The sequence below is a fragment of the Osmia bicornis genome, chromosome 13 (genome assembly GCF_907164935.1).
Source record: "Osmia bicornis bicornis chromosome 13, iOsmBic2.1, whole genome shotgun sequence".
NCBI lineage: Eukaryota > Metazoa > Arthropoda > Insecta > Hymenoptera > Megachilidae > Osmia > Osmia bicornis.
The window spans coordinates 5,095,135-5,113,848 of record NC_060228.1 but is presented as its reverse complement, the minus strand read 5'-3'; the positions used below and the strand labels follow the sequence as shown (position 1 = coordinate 5,113,848).

The window sequence follows — 18,714 nt, the reverse complement described above, 5'->3', positions numbered from 1 at the left end:
GATTTACCCTGAATTTATAGCACGCTTTAATACCCGATATCGCGCCATCACGATAGGTCAATTAACGTTCGACAAGTTGCAAAGAAGTAACCAGATAGACGTAGCTCTTTCTGGTACGTTCCTGTACTTCTAACTTTTCATCAGACTTATCAATTTCAATTATCCTAATTAACTGAAAAGTTTTATTTTTCACTTCATGTAATATTTTCTAACTCTACCATTGGAAATTCTTTCTGGCAAAGAGTTTTCCGCAACGCGAGCTGAATTTAGTAGTTTGTCGAGCGAAATTTTGCACGAATTTCTCCTTGTTTGATAACTTTTTCAAATGACCATTTCGTATAATAACGTTAGCTGAAGTTGGAAATTTTTCAGGGATGCTTTTTAAAATGGCCATTTCATGTAGTAAAGTTGACTGGAACGAAAAATTTTCGCGGAACATATTCTTGCACTTATTTAATTAGATGAGCATCGCGATGAAACCGAGCTTGAGCATAATTCCGCGCGAGAAATATTTGAACGGAACAGATGACACAAGTGACGATATCCCCTCGTTTTCCAACCCTCGACAGCAACCCGATACCGATAGCGCTTCTATTCAACCCCCGGTCGCTGTGATTACTCTTTTATCCCGGCAAGTTTGCGTTTTAAAACAAAAAGCAGCGACGTCGAGCGAGAGGGAGGGATGGGTTCGAGGGTGAAAATTGAGGTTCTCCGAGGAAAGTGCGCTCATTTCTTGCGGCAGCGAGATTTCAGTCGAAGGAAGAATGGGATAAAAGGAAGGAACACGAACAGAAGGTGGAAAATTATTACCGCTCACCGGGAGAACTCGTTCGATTTTGTTATGGGAATCGCGCGAGGGGGTAAAACAAAACGATAAGCGTTGTGTGTAGGTGGAGCTCGAAAGAAAATCCAAAAGGTTGGGAATAAAATATCTACGGGAAAATACTGGGATAGGATAATAAAAATGATATAAAAGAATGACACGAATACTTACTTAGATTTTCGATTTTACTTTACTTCGATTTCTGTTTTTTTAAAAATATATATCATTTTATTGCAGCTAAAATTTCTCTCGCAATGTCTTCATAAAAGACAGTCGAATTACTAAAAATATTTCAGTTACTTGCATTAAATGCAGGTAAAAACGGAACATCTGAGAATTTCAATTTACATTCAAGGTTCACAGAGCGAGGGATGAAAAAAGGAAAGAAAAAGGTATACTGTATATAACGCAAAATGAATGGTACGGGTTCGTTTCAAGGGTCGTTCTGTAGATATTTAAAATCCTTTCAGCCATAATGTTTCGACGCTTCCTTAATTAAAAATTCCATCGCTATTTCGCGACTGCGAAGTGTTTGCTCGCGAGGACACTTTAGATATTCGACGTAACGAGAATTCAGATGCTTGATCGTCATCGCGTCGCGTGCAATTCGAAGGGGCTTTGAAATGGTAAATAGCGAAAACTGCCTTTCGAGAGCTTACAGAGGACCCATTTCGTGTTTGAATCTCGCCTTATCGCCAGAGCGTTTTTATTGTCGTTATATTTCCTTTGTTTTCTTTGGCCCTTTGTTCGTCGGGCCTTTATTTCTCCACGCACAGCAAAAGTATCGTTCTCGCGACGATAGCTTTCATTCCTTGATTTTTCGAAACAGAAATAGCTTTTTAACTTTTCACCGTTGCCTGTAAAATATTTTACGATAACTCCACGATTCCGGGGATTTCGTTTTAAATAATCTTCTGATCAATAAAAATAAGCATCATTAAAGAGGAAAATATTAGGTCAAGGAAGAAATCTCTCTTCATTAATGTACCCAACATTTCCAATTTTACAACCTCATTATCCCCAGGAATAACTCATCAAAGAAATTGGCACGACTTATTTCTGTATTCGAAACACGTTCAACAAGATGGTCGCGGAATCGAGTTCAAACATTCAACAGATCTCTATCATCCCTTTCGAACCACTTCCCCCATCTAATTTCGTACTCGGGGATTCATTTGCTACGTTGAATACCTTTACAAGTGTCATTCAACTTGTCGTTTAGCCAGTTCAAATATTTCCCTCGAAGCAGACAAGTCTCTCTTTTATTTTCCCTCCGTTATCCCAGCCCTTTGTCTCTGATAGCAAGGGGATACATCGTTTGTTCGCATACACTGTAAAACTCAGATGTCCATCGTTCAGAAATCATTTCATTCTGATGACCCTAGCTTATTCGTGTTTCTGATTAACCCTTCTCTAGTGTTACTTTCTAATCATCTGAACTCGGCTAGAATAAATAATCTGCTATCGAGCAGTTAATTGAATAATGATTTGATTAACGAATAATCATCCCCTTTTCTAATGCTAATAAAATTGTGCAAAATTCTATAAAAATGGGCACGTGTCATTTACCAAATGTCCCTTGACGGAAAGATAGTGAGGTCAAGGGACATACTACTTCCTTTTGGGTATCATTCAACAGGAAAATTGCTCGATTAAATATTCACCGGGCGATTAACCGACAGTTAAGCTGTTCAGGTTGAGAAGGATGCGGATGTCTGAGCATTAGGGACTCGGCTTGCTTGAGAGATTCCAGATTAGGGAATTACTTCGCTGCTGCGGAAGTCTCACACGTCACTTATAGGGCGTGCATTTTTAATGAAAACTGGTTTTCAAACAAGACACCAAGAATTAAGTAAAAATTAGTGATTGATTGAAAATTTCCTTTTTCTGCGTGTATCGAACGTCAGTGATTCTAGTATTAAGACGAGTGATTTAAATATTAAATCATACTGAAATTCCAAAGTGTTTGATAAAATTGCGAAAGAAACTGAAAATAGTATTAAAAAGGCGGGTAGTTCAATGCACAAACTGCTGCTGCACTTCCCCGACATTTCACGCTGAAGTAAAACTGCACCGCAAACTGCATATAGAATTAAAGGTATTAAAAATGAATGTCATAACCGTTCCTGTTTCTGAAAAACATGTGTGCGACAAAAAGTAGCGCGCAGGAGAGAAACAAAAAGCGAGAAGCATAAAGGGAATGTGAAAACGCCGGGAAAATATGAAAATAAAATAGGTACGACAGGAATGAAAACGTTGCAATCGGAGAAACGGGAATGCAAGGAAGTATAAAAAGAAAATAAAATAAAAATAAAAGAATTTAAAGTACAAAAGTGCGTGCGAAAAAATGATGGATTTTATTTTAAAAACTTTATGGGATTTTGCGAGTATTGTACTGTATCCGCTTCGAAATTTTTAATTATCGAACCGAGTACGCTCTGATAAACATGATTCGCGTAGAAAGTAAACTATCCAAATAAATTCTGGTATTCTGGTTAACAAGCAAAAAGGCCTTCTCGCGAACTCGTATCCTCTTGTTTTTTCAAGAACAAGAACGAGCGGGCAACTTTTTAGTTGGTTGGCAAAAACCACTTAGAATGTACTGACCGTATATAATTAGAAGCTTAATTCCGTACACCGGTAGGAATCCTCATTTTCTCATAAACGAGCGATGCAAGTTGAAAACAAAAAACTTCATGCGACTATGTAAGAACTAAATTGAACCTAACAGCACTTCTCTTATTATATTTCTTCTTATTGTTAGTGCAAATTTCGAAAGAAAAAGCTAAGTACGGTCATGTCAGAATTAAAATGACTCCAGGAATAATGTCTAATATTATAGTTTGCAAAAAATAAAGGAAACTCAACGAAAGTATATTATTGAATAGAAACTGGTTTCATCGGAATAAAAAGTAACAGATAAAAAGGAAGAAGTTTCGATAAGCTATTTTCCTTGTTGAGAATCCAGACAGCTGCTTCTTCCTCTCTTTCTCGATTTTCCTATTTTCCATCTTTCTTCCAGGAAGAACAGAGAACTTGTTCTGCATCGATTAGCAATTTCTGTTCAAGAAACATACCCGTTGACCGACTTGGAAGTTCAAATTATTGTTACGAATTTAATATAAGTTGAGAAGGAAGCGAGTTCGGCTGCTGACCGAGAAAATAAGAAACTATGAACGCTATGCTTTCGAAGAATATGTAGAAAAATCAATGGTAACGAGCAAGTAGTTCCAAGGTATTATTTAAAAGCAGAATACTTCACTATTCAATTCTTATTTATTCAGGATCGATGGCCACTGGAAGTTCATTTATACTAATACTACAAACGAAATTATTAATGATATAAAGTTCACTAACGACAGAGACTATAAATTACATATATTTGGACAATTAAAAGAAAATGATAGAAAAACATTTTTCAAATAAAATATTGAAAATTTTCACTGTTGATGAAAAAAAAATTAATTGACTTACCGAGTACACCGAGACGAAAATTAATCGAAACGACGATAAGGCGTCCATAAGCAGCCAATGCAGTCCCATCAAAAGAATTTCCAGCACCCCACGAATAGGAATCACCATGAATAAGAAGAAGAGCTGGTAACAAGTCTGGGGTACTACCTAAAACATTAAACAACTATTTTGTGAAATTTTGCAGCTGTTTAAGAAAAATTTAATTATATCAGAAATCAGTTCATTGAGTTCCCGAATTTTTACACAAATTTTCAAGAAATTAATCTGACCACTATTAGTTTTTGAAACGCTTTGCCCATTATTCAAGCCCTCTCCGCGGGTAACAGATCTACATTTAATCGTAACCTTTTAATTTTATTAATTAAATCTTCTTGCTCGACTAGGACAGAATTTAAAATCTATAATCATTTATAAAAGCAGCGGGAGCGCTGCTAATACGATTCGAGCGTAGCTCGTTAAAAGTTCAACGGTGGAAAAAAAGGCGAGCAAGAAAATCGCTGAAATAACTGTGCTAAAACAACCGAACTATTCATTGCACACCCTGTCTAAATAAATAATAAAAAAACAGCCGTCGTTTTCATTGAGTTCTACATGAAACTTTCTGTAAGGACACAAAGAAATTTGAATGGAAATTCGAGTGTTTTGTATACCCTGAATGAACTTGAAACTAGGTTCGCTTAATTAAAATTATTTAATCAAAAGAAAACTAACGTCAAGGGAATTCTTATTTACTTAATAAAAGAACGCATTTAGAAGTATATTTTTCGATAAAATAATATTGTCGAATGTTCCTCGAGTATCGCAGAAATACTTTCAAACACGATGTTGTTAGGAGACTATTCAATAAAGGAACAGCGTAGACATAGAAATCGATATTCATCAATAGCAATGACTATTGGTATTCACCTGGTACTGCGGCAACGTATATCACTATTCGATTCAATCGTAATCGACGTCGCATCCTGTACACGTGTACATGTAATATGCAAAAGCAACTAAATTTGATCGCATCAGTTATAATTGAATAACCGTGTTATAATTTCTCTACGATACGTGGACTCTGTAACGTCTTTCACAATTCATGCCTGGACCAAAATGAAATACTGTAATTTTCGAATATTAAATTGGGACAATAATTTAATATTTATATTCTTGTAAATATGGTAAAAGCTACGTTGCATCCAAATACACAGTGGTGTCTAAATTGGCCTTTATGGTACTGGTGAGTAGTCGAGTAACTCCTAAACCGTGTTCCCAAGTGGGTAGCAAATCTAAGCAAATCGAAGAGGTTGAACGTGCAGTGGACATGAAATGGTTTCGGGTCGAAATGCTGGCCGATGGTAGCGGCGTATCCGCGGCCAGGGTCGATTGGTAACCGCAGCTACTCGACCTCGGTCGAAACCTGTGCTATGGATTCTAGCTTGCGGTTAAACCTCCTTTCAACGAGAACAGGGGCGTAAATGAATCCTATCACAGAGCCTCCTAGATGCACCGCTATGTAGTTCCTGTCTGTATTCTTTATTCGACTTCGTCTCGCGTTCTTTGTAAGTCACGAATTGACCCATAAAGATGAGTGCCACTCGGATGAGAACGGTGCTTGCCGAGCGGCCGCGAGTACGTCACGTGCAGGGATTACTTTCAAACGAAAGCGTTCCGGATTGTTTCCTAAATAGATTTTCTTTAATTTTCATACGTTTATTTAATATCTCCTATATAAAATAGCAGCGAAAGATATGCTGTGTATTAATCAGAAATTTTGAACCATAAAATGGTGCATTTCGCGGTGCACTACACCCGCGATAAGGCGAGTGGTGAAACGCGAATGAATAATTAATGCGACATGAAAACGGTACACTTTGCCGTGTGTTAGTCCCGAGTAAAATCTTGAATACAGGCCCGCGGTAAAAGTGCAACAACAACTTTAATTTAGAAAACAGAGACCCGCAATTAACTTAAAAGCCAAGCACTCAAGTGCAATTGCAAATAACGCGCATCGCTCTGTGTTTCTACAACGCACTGCAAGCAATCAAATATTGTCCTGCTCTTCCAATTTATAAATGGATTGAACAAGGACATGGTTGTACATGATAGTACCTATATTCATCTATCGAGAATATTGTTGCAGGAGGATCACCTGCTGCAGAGAATAATTTGGTGTATTCGAGATAAACTGTGAAAATCGAAGAAAGTATAATGACTTCATTTTAAACTTATGATAGTCTGACATATTTCAAAATATTATATTTTAGAGTCAATTTATCTAACAAAATGCAGCTGTTTTTGTTGCAAGTGGAGTTGTCGTAGCGTTTGAATTTGATCGAAGACACTTTCCTCGAAGATTCATTGACAGGTTGGCAGTTCATGAGATCACATAATTGTCCGCGAACGAGCCACAACGGTGCTTCTGTAAGCCGTAAGCGATTGTAAACGAGACGAGACATCCACCTGTTGCGAATTCTGACACGTCTATCATGCCAGAGTAGACAGATAGGTGAGTAGGCCAGCTTCTATCTTCGAGCGGCACGTCTCGGTCCTCCATCAAGGAGCCGAGATCCTATCTAGGATAAATTTACGAGGAGATCTGGTATTTTACGTTATCCCTGACGTTTAGACCGGCTAGATCCTCCTTATCGCGGCGTCCACGATGTTTGATCGTAGATAAGGGTTAGACTGCATTTATAAACCGAGATATCATGTAAGCTGCATCAAGCGGTCTAAATTTGTTCTAGGAACTAGCTTTAGGTTCTGAAAGAGGGATTTTATATCTTCCAAATATTTCTTTGAAAATAGCAATCTATAAGTGAATTAAATTTTCTGAATAGTAGGTATTTACTTTGAACCCATTTTAAAAGGAAAACTCTTCTTTCAAACTCTGAGTAAGTTTTTATATAATTAAAAATCAAATTTAAAAATGAAATACGAGAGGAGCCGGGATTGAATTAGCGATTAGCATTCTTCGAGTGAAGAAAAGTTGCGCCCGGGAAATTCACCATCTGAAGATCTTAACGAGAGATCTTGAAATCGTTAGGAAAGGAGGAAAGAAGAAGCGCGGCTCGAATTTAAAAATATCCTAAGGGAGTCGGCCGTTCGCCCAGCGAGAACGTAGATCACTTTGGTCTTCCTTAATTACCTTTCACGGTATTATGCAAAAAAAAAGTATTCAGGGAAGAGAATGGAAAGCAGAAATGGTAGAGAGAGTAGAAGCTTTCCAAGAAGAATTAATCCCTCGACCTCTGACCTCCTCCATACACGTCCGCTCGATTTTATCGGGTGCATGCTTCCAGAAGTGAATGAATCCTTAGGAAATGCGATGTTCGGCTAAATGGAAAAAACGAATAGCTTCTTCGTAAAGGAAAACTGTATCCTTCTTTATTTTAGACAGGTGTTTCGAATTAATTCACTAACATAGATGCCAGTTTTCAAAATATTTATTATATTTCATAAACGAAAATGTTAATACAGTTTAATTTTATTATTAATAACATGCTGTTACATTTTGCCAAGAAATTGTGTTTTAAATGAGGTCGTACAGGTGGTAGTGCTGTTTACATTGTGACCTAAATCGAAGACCCTTCTCGATTGAAAATGATTAAGAGTCTCTAATACAATTACATGGTCATTAAATTTTTTGTAGCGTGATAGTTATAATTAAACTTTCGCTACAGTGCCATTATTCGAAAGTTCATCGACGCGAATACCTCGGAAAATTGATTTTAACTTCGTTGAATCTCTGTTTACCCAGGTTACAATGTGTCGCTGGTACAGATTCTGAGGATTAAAAATATTTAACATATTGGAATAAACGATAGAATGAAGAAATTCATTGCTTCGTCTTCTTTTCTTCGAATTCTTAGGTGTTCAATCCATCGTTGGTCGCCGACAAGAAAGTCGATTTGCCACGAGGCCACCTCACTCCCGCGGTGCTTGCAGGTTCTCTCTCGTTAATCGAATAATCGACTGCAATGCACTACGGAATTGAAGAAGCAACGCGACAACGCACACGCTCGTTTCTTCTCCTTCGGCTTTATAGACTTCCTCCTCTTAGCTTTTCATCCCTTATCAGGCCTGTTTAGCTTTCCTTTTCATGTCCGTGACCCGCGGCATTCTTGCTCGGTGACGTTCAATTCTGCTGTTATAAATGGACGGAGAGAGAGCGAGGAGGGCAGCAATTTTCACCAGTTTTCGGATAAGTCCGACCCTCTCATCCGCTTTCGTTTTTTCGTTTTCCTTCCCCTTTGATCTCGCCGAACGATATTCCCACGGGAAAGAGGATATGCATGCATTGTCGTGGAGAGATTACATGCACGGGTGGGTAGAGAGGAAGCGGAAAGTCAAATAAGCGCAAATTGTTAAGCAACGAAGTTGGTGAAACAGAAATTTTACCTTGGCAAATTTGATACGTAAATTTTTCCGGAAAAACCTCGCTCGTGGCGCATAATGATATGAAATATTCAGATAACGATGTTCATTCGAGTTATTTTAACTAAATTATTAAAATAAAAAACGTGGGAATTAAACGTTGGAAAAAATATCTATCACAGAGCATATTTTATTTTTTTATTTTTATACAATATACAGACAATCCGTATATACAATTCAAAATATCTCTAATCATAAAATGAAAGTAAATTTGAAAATTTTAATGAAACTCGAGACACTTTATTATTTTTTCAATTTGCTCGTACTCGTTAAGGAAGGAAAGCTGAAAATTGTTCCTCGTTGCTTTAATAAAATAACGGTTTAACTGGCGCTGTAATTCGTTCGTTTGCCTCGAATCTAGGAAATTTCCTCTACACTTAATAACGAGACACTCGGCTCGGTAATAACGCGCGTACGTGCAAAATATTCTTTGTCCGCTTTCCTTTCACAAGCCAGCTCAACGAACAGATTAGCTGTAGGGAAATTGCTTTAGCGTGAAAGAAAGCGTACTTACTTTTAGACGATTCCGTTCTATGAAAATTCTAATTAAACATTACTTATTTCTCTGTGAACTCGTTTCATGGAAGATGAACAGAAATACATATCCCGATTCTCTAATAGTCCCAGTTAACGACATTTTTTCCATCCCTTATCCGTTCGTTTGGCATCCCTCTCCAACTGCCTTAATTTACCAAATTTCTAGAGGGCATCGTTCGGCTTTAATGTGGTTTCGTTTCAGCACACGCGCGCTTCTGTCTCGACGGTTAATTACTCGCAGTAAAAGGAGTGCTATATTTCGAGCAGAACCAGCACAAAGCGTTATCACTTTTAATTACTCGTTTTCAGTCGACTCCCTGTGATAACGTGCCCTTTACCGCTAAACACGCCATGTCCATTCCCGTGGCTCGTCTAAATGCTCGAACCATCACGCTGACAACGGAAGATCTTTCCGTGTTAAAATGAAACGACGAGCCGCGAAAAAACAACAGGCAGACAGCAATGAATGTTCTTCATAAGCAAAATACATTTAGCCTCGCTGTGTCTAGGCAGTAATTATTATTTGGGAAAAAATAATTAAAAATTTATTCTGACAAAATTTCTTCAGCGTTCGAGCTTTGCTCGAAGGAGAAAATTTGTTCTAGCTGAAAGTGACGAGTACATTGGTGAAAAGCTGTTAATACCGTAGCTACAGCGCAGAGCTTGGAATGCAATCTATTATGTGGTCTTACTCGAGAGTACCTTTAGAATCCGGCATTATCTCTCGCGACTGCCTTGAATATGAAGCCAGTTCATGGCAGACTGATTTCACGAATCATTTCATAACAGTGAATTAACCCTTTCAATTCCAGCCATTCATGTTTAACGATCGCGACACTGCGGTGAAAGAGATATTGGAATAGGAGCAACTAGAATAGAAGAAATTTAGGAAGTGACACTTTCAATGGTAACCACTGGGAATAGTATAACCAGGAAGTAAGATATACAGGGTAAACGAAGCGAAAAATTGGAATATGAATTACTGGAAGATGTAGATTTATTAAAAAATATATAGATCATAGATTGCAATCTTTGCTGCTTCGTAGAACTTGAAAGTTTCATAACTGGATATACATTTTGTAGCAATTGCACCAATTTACGTAGCACTAGCAACAAATATTCGTTGCTACCGGAAGTACGACGCTGTTCAACGAAAGCATAATGATCCAAACAGCGCGAAAACTTAATCCTCCAACGACCGAAACTTCGGAACTAACTTCGAACACGAAATTGCTGTACGCTTCCTGGTGCCAAATGATGCTCTAAGGATTAGCCTGGTTACACCGAGCAATCTTCATAATAATTGTCACGACGGTCCTCTACCACCTACAGGTGTTGCAATATTTTTACAATTTATGCAGCTACACAGAGTAATAATTCATTTCTATAAAAGTATGACTTTCCATTGTTTCCCGATACTTTTTCAACCACGAACCGTAACAATTCCAAGGTAAAGAACGTTCCATGATACCGATGAACACTTCCATTATTTATTAACATTACCAACGTTATTCACGATCAGTTAACGCCGTATCTCCGGCATTATTCTGCTCGTATTTCCAGCAACTTTTACGGAGAGAAATGGTGCGCGGTATACGAAGACGGGTTCAAAAGAAAAATGAAAAGGTCAACGATAGCGGCATCATACACGATGTATAGTAGGTATAAAGATACAGATATTGTAATAAATGGTTATAGTTTCTAAGTATCATTTTAAAGTAGCCATTCGGGTTAAAAGATCGCTGTAATTTGCGAATTTACATCGTCGCTACAACAGGAACTAGGACTGTAAAAATATTCAAGTGTCGCGATTAGTTTTATCGATACTTGCGCTAGAATGATCTTATAGTATTCGACTTCTGAGATTCGATTATTGGATTTTATCGTACTTTTATACGTCTTTGCTGACATTTTATTAGTTCGTGACATACTATTGCAGTGCTTGTCAATTCCGATTTTATTTCTCAAAATCTATATTCCACTACTAAACTACTTAATACTTCAATATCGACAAAGGATATCGTTCAATAAAATACCTTCTCAGTTTTCCTTGAGAAAAATATTCTTTCTCGTAATTCCTCAAGTGTGCATGATAAAAAGAAATACTTCAGTGATAAAAGTTATCTGAATAAAAAAAGAAAGAATTAATAAGACATTCCATTTAAAAACAACGAGGAGTGGTCCCTTTGTTTCACTAGCAAATGGGACAGTCTTCCAGTTCCGTTTAATTTAAAAAGAAGAAAAATGAAGTCTATATTGTAACACTTTATTTGACCCATCCTCTGTATACGCTATACAAATTTCTATAAAGGAGAAACATTACCTATTGTATAATACTCTGAACGAATTCACAGAAGGCAATGTCTGTTTAAATTCATCTCCGAGAGTTCTATATATCGAACAACAAATAAAGCACTTACGGTGTGCTTAAACGAAAGAGAGTAACGTGAAGTTCACCTCGAAAACAACGACGCCAGGAGAACGGTAATAAATTAACGATGCTTCAACACCGACACTCGGACTTACGCTTGGAAATCCTCTTTACCTAATTCCGAGGAACACGGCCCGTGAACCCAATCCTCGAGGATGATTTAATTAGGACGTTCAATTAGAACACATCAGCGGCTGCCCCTTTCGAAATTGCTGAACCACTCTCGAACGCAGACCTTATTTTCTCTATCCCTGTCGCTTTTCTGTGCAACGAGAAACGGGGATAGTTTTGTTTTGCAGTCGTGAAAAATCATGGTTAACCGCGTGCTGGCTTTGTGAATATCACGTACGATCGCGCCAGAAAGGGAAACACGCAACTACGTTATCCGCATCGCAGTGATTTTCATGAAATATTGAATATCTCATCAACCAAAACGATTAGCACACTGCCACGGGGACATGGAAAATTACATAATCTCCGACATTAACGGTAATACGTTTGACCGTGTCGATTAATGACCCTGTGCGTGTGCTTTTCAGCTCGTTACTGTAATTTCTACGAACTGTTGCTTTGTTTGCAATTTAAATGAAAAAATTAAAATTTTCATGCCAAGATGAAACCCTTACTATCCTAAGACTCTAAGGTTCGAAAGTTGAAAAATTGTAAAATTCTAAAACTTCTGCTTACACTATAAAAGCAATTTGCAAATGTATCCCGTTCGAGCAGAATAAAATAAAAAAAAACCCTTCAGAGGTTTAAGTCAAATACGTTTCGCCCTGGGAATTACATTTAAATATCCAGCGTCTCGACGCGACGGTCGGGATGGCAGCAAAAGAAGAAAAGGAAGTACCTCGGGCGAAAGTGTAGCCCAGAATCCTCGACAGCTGACTGGTTTTTCCGTGGTTACATATATCACAGAATGAAAACGCAGGACACGGTAAGCTTCTTACCCATAGACGAGCCGAGAGAATCGAGGCTTGCACGTCGGAGCGTACTCGTTTTGCTGCAACGAGCAGCCGTGCGCAACTAAAACCAGGCTAGAATATCGCTTGGAAAGTGTCTATCTTCCTCGGGAAACGGGCAAAGAAACTGTGCAGGATAAAGTGAGCACCGCTTATCTTCTTTGCGCAAGCGAACTCGAGTTACGAAGGATTCTTGTTTACGTTTAAGCGAAAATTAAAATACGGTGGAAATTGCAGTTCCTGAACACCTAATACTCGATCATTTTATTAAATGGATGGTGCACTCGAATCGAAGAATATGCGTGAGTATCGGAAAAGGATAAGAAAATATACTAATATAAAAATATATTGCAGTTTCGAAGAAATGAATTTGCACGAAGCAATATGCAAGATGCAAGATGCCAGATGCAATTTAGAGAAGAAGGATACATTTACATTCTGGAGATACATCGTCGCACTTACGAAAATAGTATAATCGAATTTGTCTTCTTACTACTTGTTTTTATTTGCAGCCAAAAAGCTTAGCTTGAAAATTTGCATTTTTATTTAAATGCAACTCGAATGCAACTCGTTACTTCAATCGAATGGGTTAATATATTAGAAGTTCTTAAATTTATTTCAATGCAATTCACGCCACAACTACTTCCAGATTCTATGTTTTTACTTTAATGAAATTAACATTGCACCTAAGCTACTGTTATATTCATTAGAATGTTTTTTTAATAGAATACACTTCGAAGGGAGGAAGAAACTATCTTCGGTAAAAAAGTAGAATAACTTTCTTCACGATTGAAGACCGATCGCTGCAAAAATGTTGAATCACTTTGACTTGTGCAAACGACATGATTAATCTTCCAATGAACCACCAATCACCTCAACTGTTCCTTCACTAGCTATCGGTAATACGTCATTTTGATTTTCGAAAAACCATGAAATATGCATCATTTTCGTTTCTGCATTCGGTCTCTTTTCTTTCGTGCATGAGGAGTCAAATATTGGCCAGTGGCCAATTTCATTTCGCGCGAACAATGTGCCGTTTCGATTTTCAAATAGTAATAAAATACAGATTTATGTGGGTGGCCCCTTTCGGACGGCGGGATCTAAATTATCGAGAAATTTTTCACGTTAAAAATATGTGATCGCAATCGAATCTGCAATATTGTTTGCGCGACAGGTATAAATATTTTTAAAAACTTTCGCGATAAAAGATTCCGCATTTCATGAACTGACTTTCATCCCCCGTAAAGTATTCGGAACATTTTTTTTTTCTAACTTCACAAATAACAAAGTAACTGAAAGAGTTGAAAACTTTTAGTGGTGTTCTTATTTAGAAGGACAGGTCACAGATCCGGATACAACTTTCCTCCCCCGGAACAGCTCTAAAAATACTCTCGTTTATAATAAACGACACTTCTATTTTCCTCCTCGGGAAAATCAATTTTATCTCGAGATTATGCAAGGTACTCGAGGGCGTACATTACGTAAGACACGATAGCAAGGTTAGAACAAAAGGGAGGCTCGCGTGCATAAGAATCCCTCGGAAGGAGCGGCATCTCCTCCTCGACTCGTTTAAAGATCAGATTTCCAGCTAACGGCTGGATATAGAGTAGTCTAGATTTTCGCGTCGTCTCCTCGTTTCGCTTGGCTCGCAATCAGAAAAGCGTCGCGACGGACCGATCGATGCGTTCTTTTGTCGTAGACGCTCCTCTCTTTTCTTCCGCTTTCTTTCACCCGCCCCCATACCGCATCCTCCGTCTACCGCTATCCTCGAAACGCAAGTGAATCAAAACGGGAAAAAAAAGAGAAGAAAAGGCAGGGACACGAGGGTGAAACGAGGCGCGAGAAGGGAAAAAAAGCAACGTTGATATCAAGAGCTTGGTAATCGGCACTCTGAGACCTTGCTACAAACGCACCCCAGTTACTTGAGAAACTACTCGGCTTTTTTTTTCTACGTCGTGCAAAACGTTTTATCTAGATCGCTAACCTTTGATCGGACTCCCCTCCGCTTTTTATACGACGTATATCACGAGGGGTGCAATGTTTCATCTATACTTTTTTCCCATAACTTATTGTTAGTCAGTGTAATAACTGGTATCGTGAAAGGAAGGAAATTGATTTTCGTAGGGTCTCAAGTCAGACACTGAGACTATTTTTTGAGGATTGATATCATTTTGGAATTGACAGAGATAAATTGTTAACCCTTCGACCATGATGGTGGGTCAAAGACAAAAATGATGGCAACAGAAGAAATAGGGTAAAATTGAGAATTTTTAAATAAATTTTTCATCCAATCGAATATACTGAAAATGCAGCAGCCATCCAACCGCAATCGATGCTTTCGGCAAGAATCTGCCACGTCAATTGCAGCGTTTGCAATTCCATTCTTTCTCTCCGTTTTTCTATTTTCATACATTCGAAACGGCAGAGAAATGTAGTTTCTGTGTTCGAATGATCGTAGAAACCCTCCTGTTCTATGCGGCAGAAAAATATACTTTTTTAAAGAAACGTTCGGACTTTGAATCCGGAAAGGCTTCTATTCAATTTTGCTTTGTTTCTCTGAACGTAATACTAACAAGAAAGGGGTTTCACCCTCCTTCAACCAACACTGGATCAATTTTGACCTGTGTAATTTTAAAATGGGTTAGCCTATAATAGTTTAGAATGTTGCTAAATACCACATAAACTATGCACCATAGCTAAACTATTATATTCTCTAAAATATTTCAAATTCCACGTGTGGAACGCGGGGTTTTAAGCATCGTTGAATTCAAAATTAAATATCATTTTAGTAATTATTTTAAAGAGAAATTGTTGAATTTCATATATTTCTAATTTTTGGCTATTTCACAGATAGGTGACAAAGTTTGTTATCAAAGGTTTCTCTAACACGACGTATCGTAAAGAAGTGAACTGACAGAGCCTGTCGGGTTAAGCCCTTCACGTGCACTGTCTGCAGGCACCAGAGTCTCCTCTTGATAATACAATTTTCTTTAACACCTTTATCTCGACACCACCTTAAACCTTAAGTAAAATTAACATCCCAGTACCCTCGCCATGAAGAGAATCTTAACTGAGGAACCTAGCTAGGGCTGTGAGAAGTATCGGTTATCTTGTTCGTGACACTAATGATATGATTCAACGCGACTAATCACTTGATTCTCAACATTTTTTATTAACAATTATATTAGCGAAGCTCGTACATACTACAAAAGCCAAAGGGGGAAAACAATTCATTACATCCGTGACCATGTTAAGGATAATGGTACATAGTCATTAATGTAGGTAAGCACCATTATCGAGAAACGTGAGGTACAAAGGGTAGCTTCTGACCATAATCGCTTTCATTAAGATGAATGTGTTAAAGTTTCACTTGACGTTTCGCGTGCAAAGGTGTACTTTGGTTATCGTGCAAAATTATTCGGACCATGGGGTGTACGCGCCGTTTAACGTTCAAGTTCAACCCCGATAAGGGAGTATTTTCGAGTGAATGTCTTATCTAAACGAAATTTAAACCCGGAAAATTACTATGCCATTAGATACGGGACATTTCTGTAATTTCCATCCGACCGCTCAATTATGCAGGGAAAAAATAGGTTTTTCGACCATGAATAATCATTTAGAATAGAAAAATCGAAGTTTCACTTACCATGAGGGGGTTTGGGCACAAAGAGGTTCAAATATAGGCAGTCTTCGCTCTGGTTGGCCAGCAACGGCGCTAGCCTCTCGAGGTAAGCGCGTCTGATCCGTGGCTGACTGGAATCCGGTTCCGGTGGTTTTTGGGGGCACGCAGGTGGCATGGTGTCCGCCAGTTTGGTACCGCGCCACGGGGTCGGTGTGACCGGTGGCATGTATCGCAACGCTCCAACGGGTGGCGTGGCGTATGGTACACCATAGTAAGTCTCGACGGAGGTCGACGACCTGGCTTCGACGCCCCGCAAAGTTCCGTACCTCGTCCTGACCGTCCTGGTGCTGTACTTCTGGCTACCCGCGAGAGCCTCCGCCCCGACGGAGCACCAATGTCCGCACAAAAGTCCGAGAAACACGACGATCGTCGCCAAACACTTTTTCGATCTGTCTGTTCTGTCGACGCGTTGTTCGACAACCTCTCCCCCTCGATCTTCATCACATCTTTCACTTGTTCTTCTGCTCGCACTTTCGTTACCACAGATACCGCACGGTCCCCTTTCCCTCTGACAAACATTCTCGTTTCCCGATAAATGAACCCGGATCTCGATAGAGCCGCGCCGTTTCTCGTAACCGTTCGTTTCCGGCCAAAGGCACCGCTGGTAGACCGGTGTAGAATATCGGACAGCGTCGAGACGCTCGTGAGCATCGTGGAAGATAAACGATCGTTCGAAACTATTGTCCAAGGGTGGTAACCCTTCGATAGGGTAAAGAGGCGAGAGGTTTTTCCTCTTCCTCTTCCTCGGAGATGAGGAGGAGGACGTCCGCATCGCGTCACGCCGCCGCGGACTGGCCCCTCCGGGCCCCGCATCTGTGGGGCCCTCCTACTAAAGGACCTCCCTCTTCTACTTCTATTCCTTCTCTTCTTTCACCTTGATCTTTCCTCGCGAAACTGTTTCCTACTCTCTTATTCCTCTCCGCCGTATCTTCCTTCGAACCTTCCGTCGCTTTTCTCTCCTTTGATCTCGCTCGCTTCTTCAAACTTTCAATCGTTATCCCAGATACTCTCTCTCTCTTCACCGCACCCTTCGATTTCCGATATTCCAGCTGCCTGCCCTCCCGATTCTTAATCTCTCCGCACACTTTATCCCTAACCGGCTGCCAATACGCGTACAGGCCACACTTCTTCGTCGTTTCTCCGTTCTCGATCGTTAAACCGTTCACCGTGAACCCGCGAGATATCGGTGCTAACGCGCTGATCGACTTTAAAGCTCTCAGTTCCATCCTCGAGGACGTACGTGGACAGGAACGAGTGTCCGCGTTTCCGGGAACTCGTCTTCGTTTATCGTACCGTTCGTCGTTCGTTCGATGAACGACGAGCTGAAATCGACGTCAGCGAATAATTTTAAGGGAAGCATCGGCAAAGAGGGTATCGATGTATACCGTAGTGCCAGCCCTTAGGTGACCAACGGCTTACAGGGTTTCTAGCGAGTTCTAGCTGCTTTGACTATGCTTCGCACAGCCCGGAGGGAAATAGTTTCCAAGTACTTTATGCAGGCTCGAAGATACTGGCAGTTCTTGGGATCGTTTATGGTATATCGTTATCTATTAATCAATTCCTTAGTTCTGTTCTTATGGTGATAGTTGATTTATTCTTCGTCGCGCAGCTGTCTTGGCCGCACTTTTCTGTAACAGAAGTAGAAACAATGTTTACTATTAAAATTTGTTAAATTTCACTTCTAATATAATGGAAATTGTTCAATTTATAGTAGCAGTAGAACAATCGTGAAACTAGCAATGTAATTTCCACGAAATTTCCCGATCAAATCAGTGACAAACTGAAATTACATTCTACATGGGTGAAATACAACTCGGCGAGAGAACAATGGTGTAATAACATTAGAATCTGGCTGGGAAAACTAACCGATTTCGCTGTTGTTTCTACAGACGTTCGGCGAGCTTTTTCACTCCATTGGGAATTACGTCGGCAACTCAATTTGTAACATGTTCCGTTTCGAGATCACAAATGACACGAAACCCAATAGTAGCCCGGCTGCTGTGGCAATGTGAGAATTTGAAATTTCCCAATTGGTGGGCCGGTTTAAACGCAATCCTTTAGTCAGTTCATCGTGAAACCCGAAGTTCGCTTCGACAACTCTCTTCTCCAATGGGAATCGAAGCGGAAGGAAATTACCAAACATTACCTCGGCAATGGTAATTACAATACGTACATTTGCCCATTCGTCTGCGAGAACAGATTAATCTCGCGTATTCAAGCTAATTTGTTAAATACAACCAGCTCCTTTCACAGATAACGTATCTTTCGACTGTATTCGCGTATGAAATCGTGTAATTTAAAGCCCATTCGTTTACACGAAATTAACATTTATTCGGTCAAATTTATACTTCCCAACAATGATACGATAGTACGATGAAAAACACTT

General features: G+C 39.3%; 2 protein-coding genes across 6 annotated transcripts in view; one reads left to right on the top strand and one right to left on the bottom strand.

The window, feature by feature from the left end:
• Positions 1 to 18,714, top strand: part of LOC114877025 — a 69,388-nt gene that overhangs the window by 35,540 nt on the left and 15,134 nt on the right. The gene's annotated exons all lie outside the window — the stretch shown is intronic.
• The window catches only part of LOC114877018 (neuroligin-1-like), a 32,768-nt gene that overhangs the window by 11,634 nt on the left and 2,420 nt on the right, over positions 1 to 18,714 (bottom strand). Inside the window, exons 2-3 of the mRNA XM_029189088.2 lie at positions 16,293 to 17,956; positions 4,298 to 4,444 (exon numbers count right to left, since the gene is read on the bottom strand). Of these exons, the coding sequence (XP_029044921.1) occupies positions 4,298 to 4,444; positions 16,293 to 17,100 (955 nt within the window). The 5' untranslated portion in view covers positions 17,101 to 17,956. The remainder of the gene's footprint in view (positions 1 to 4,297; positions 4,445 to 16,292; positions 17,957 to 18,714) is intronic.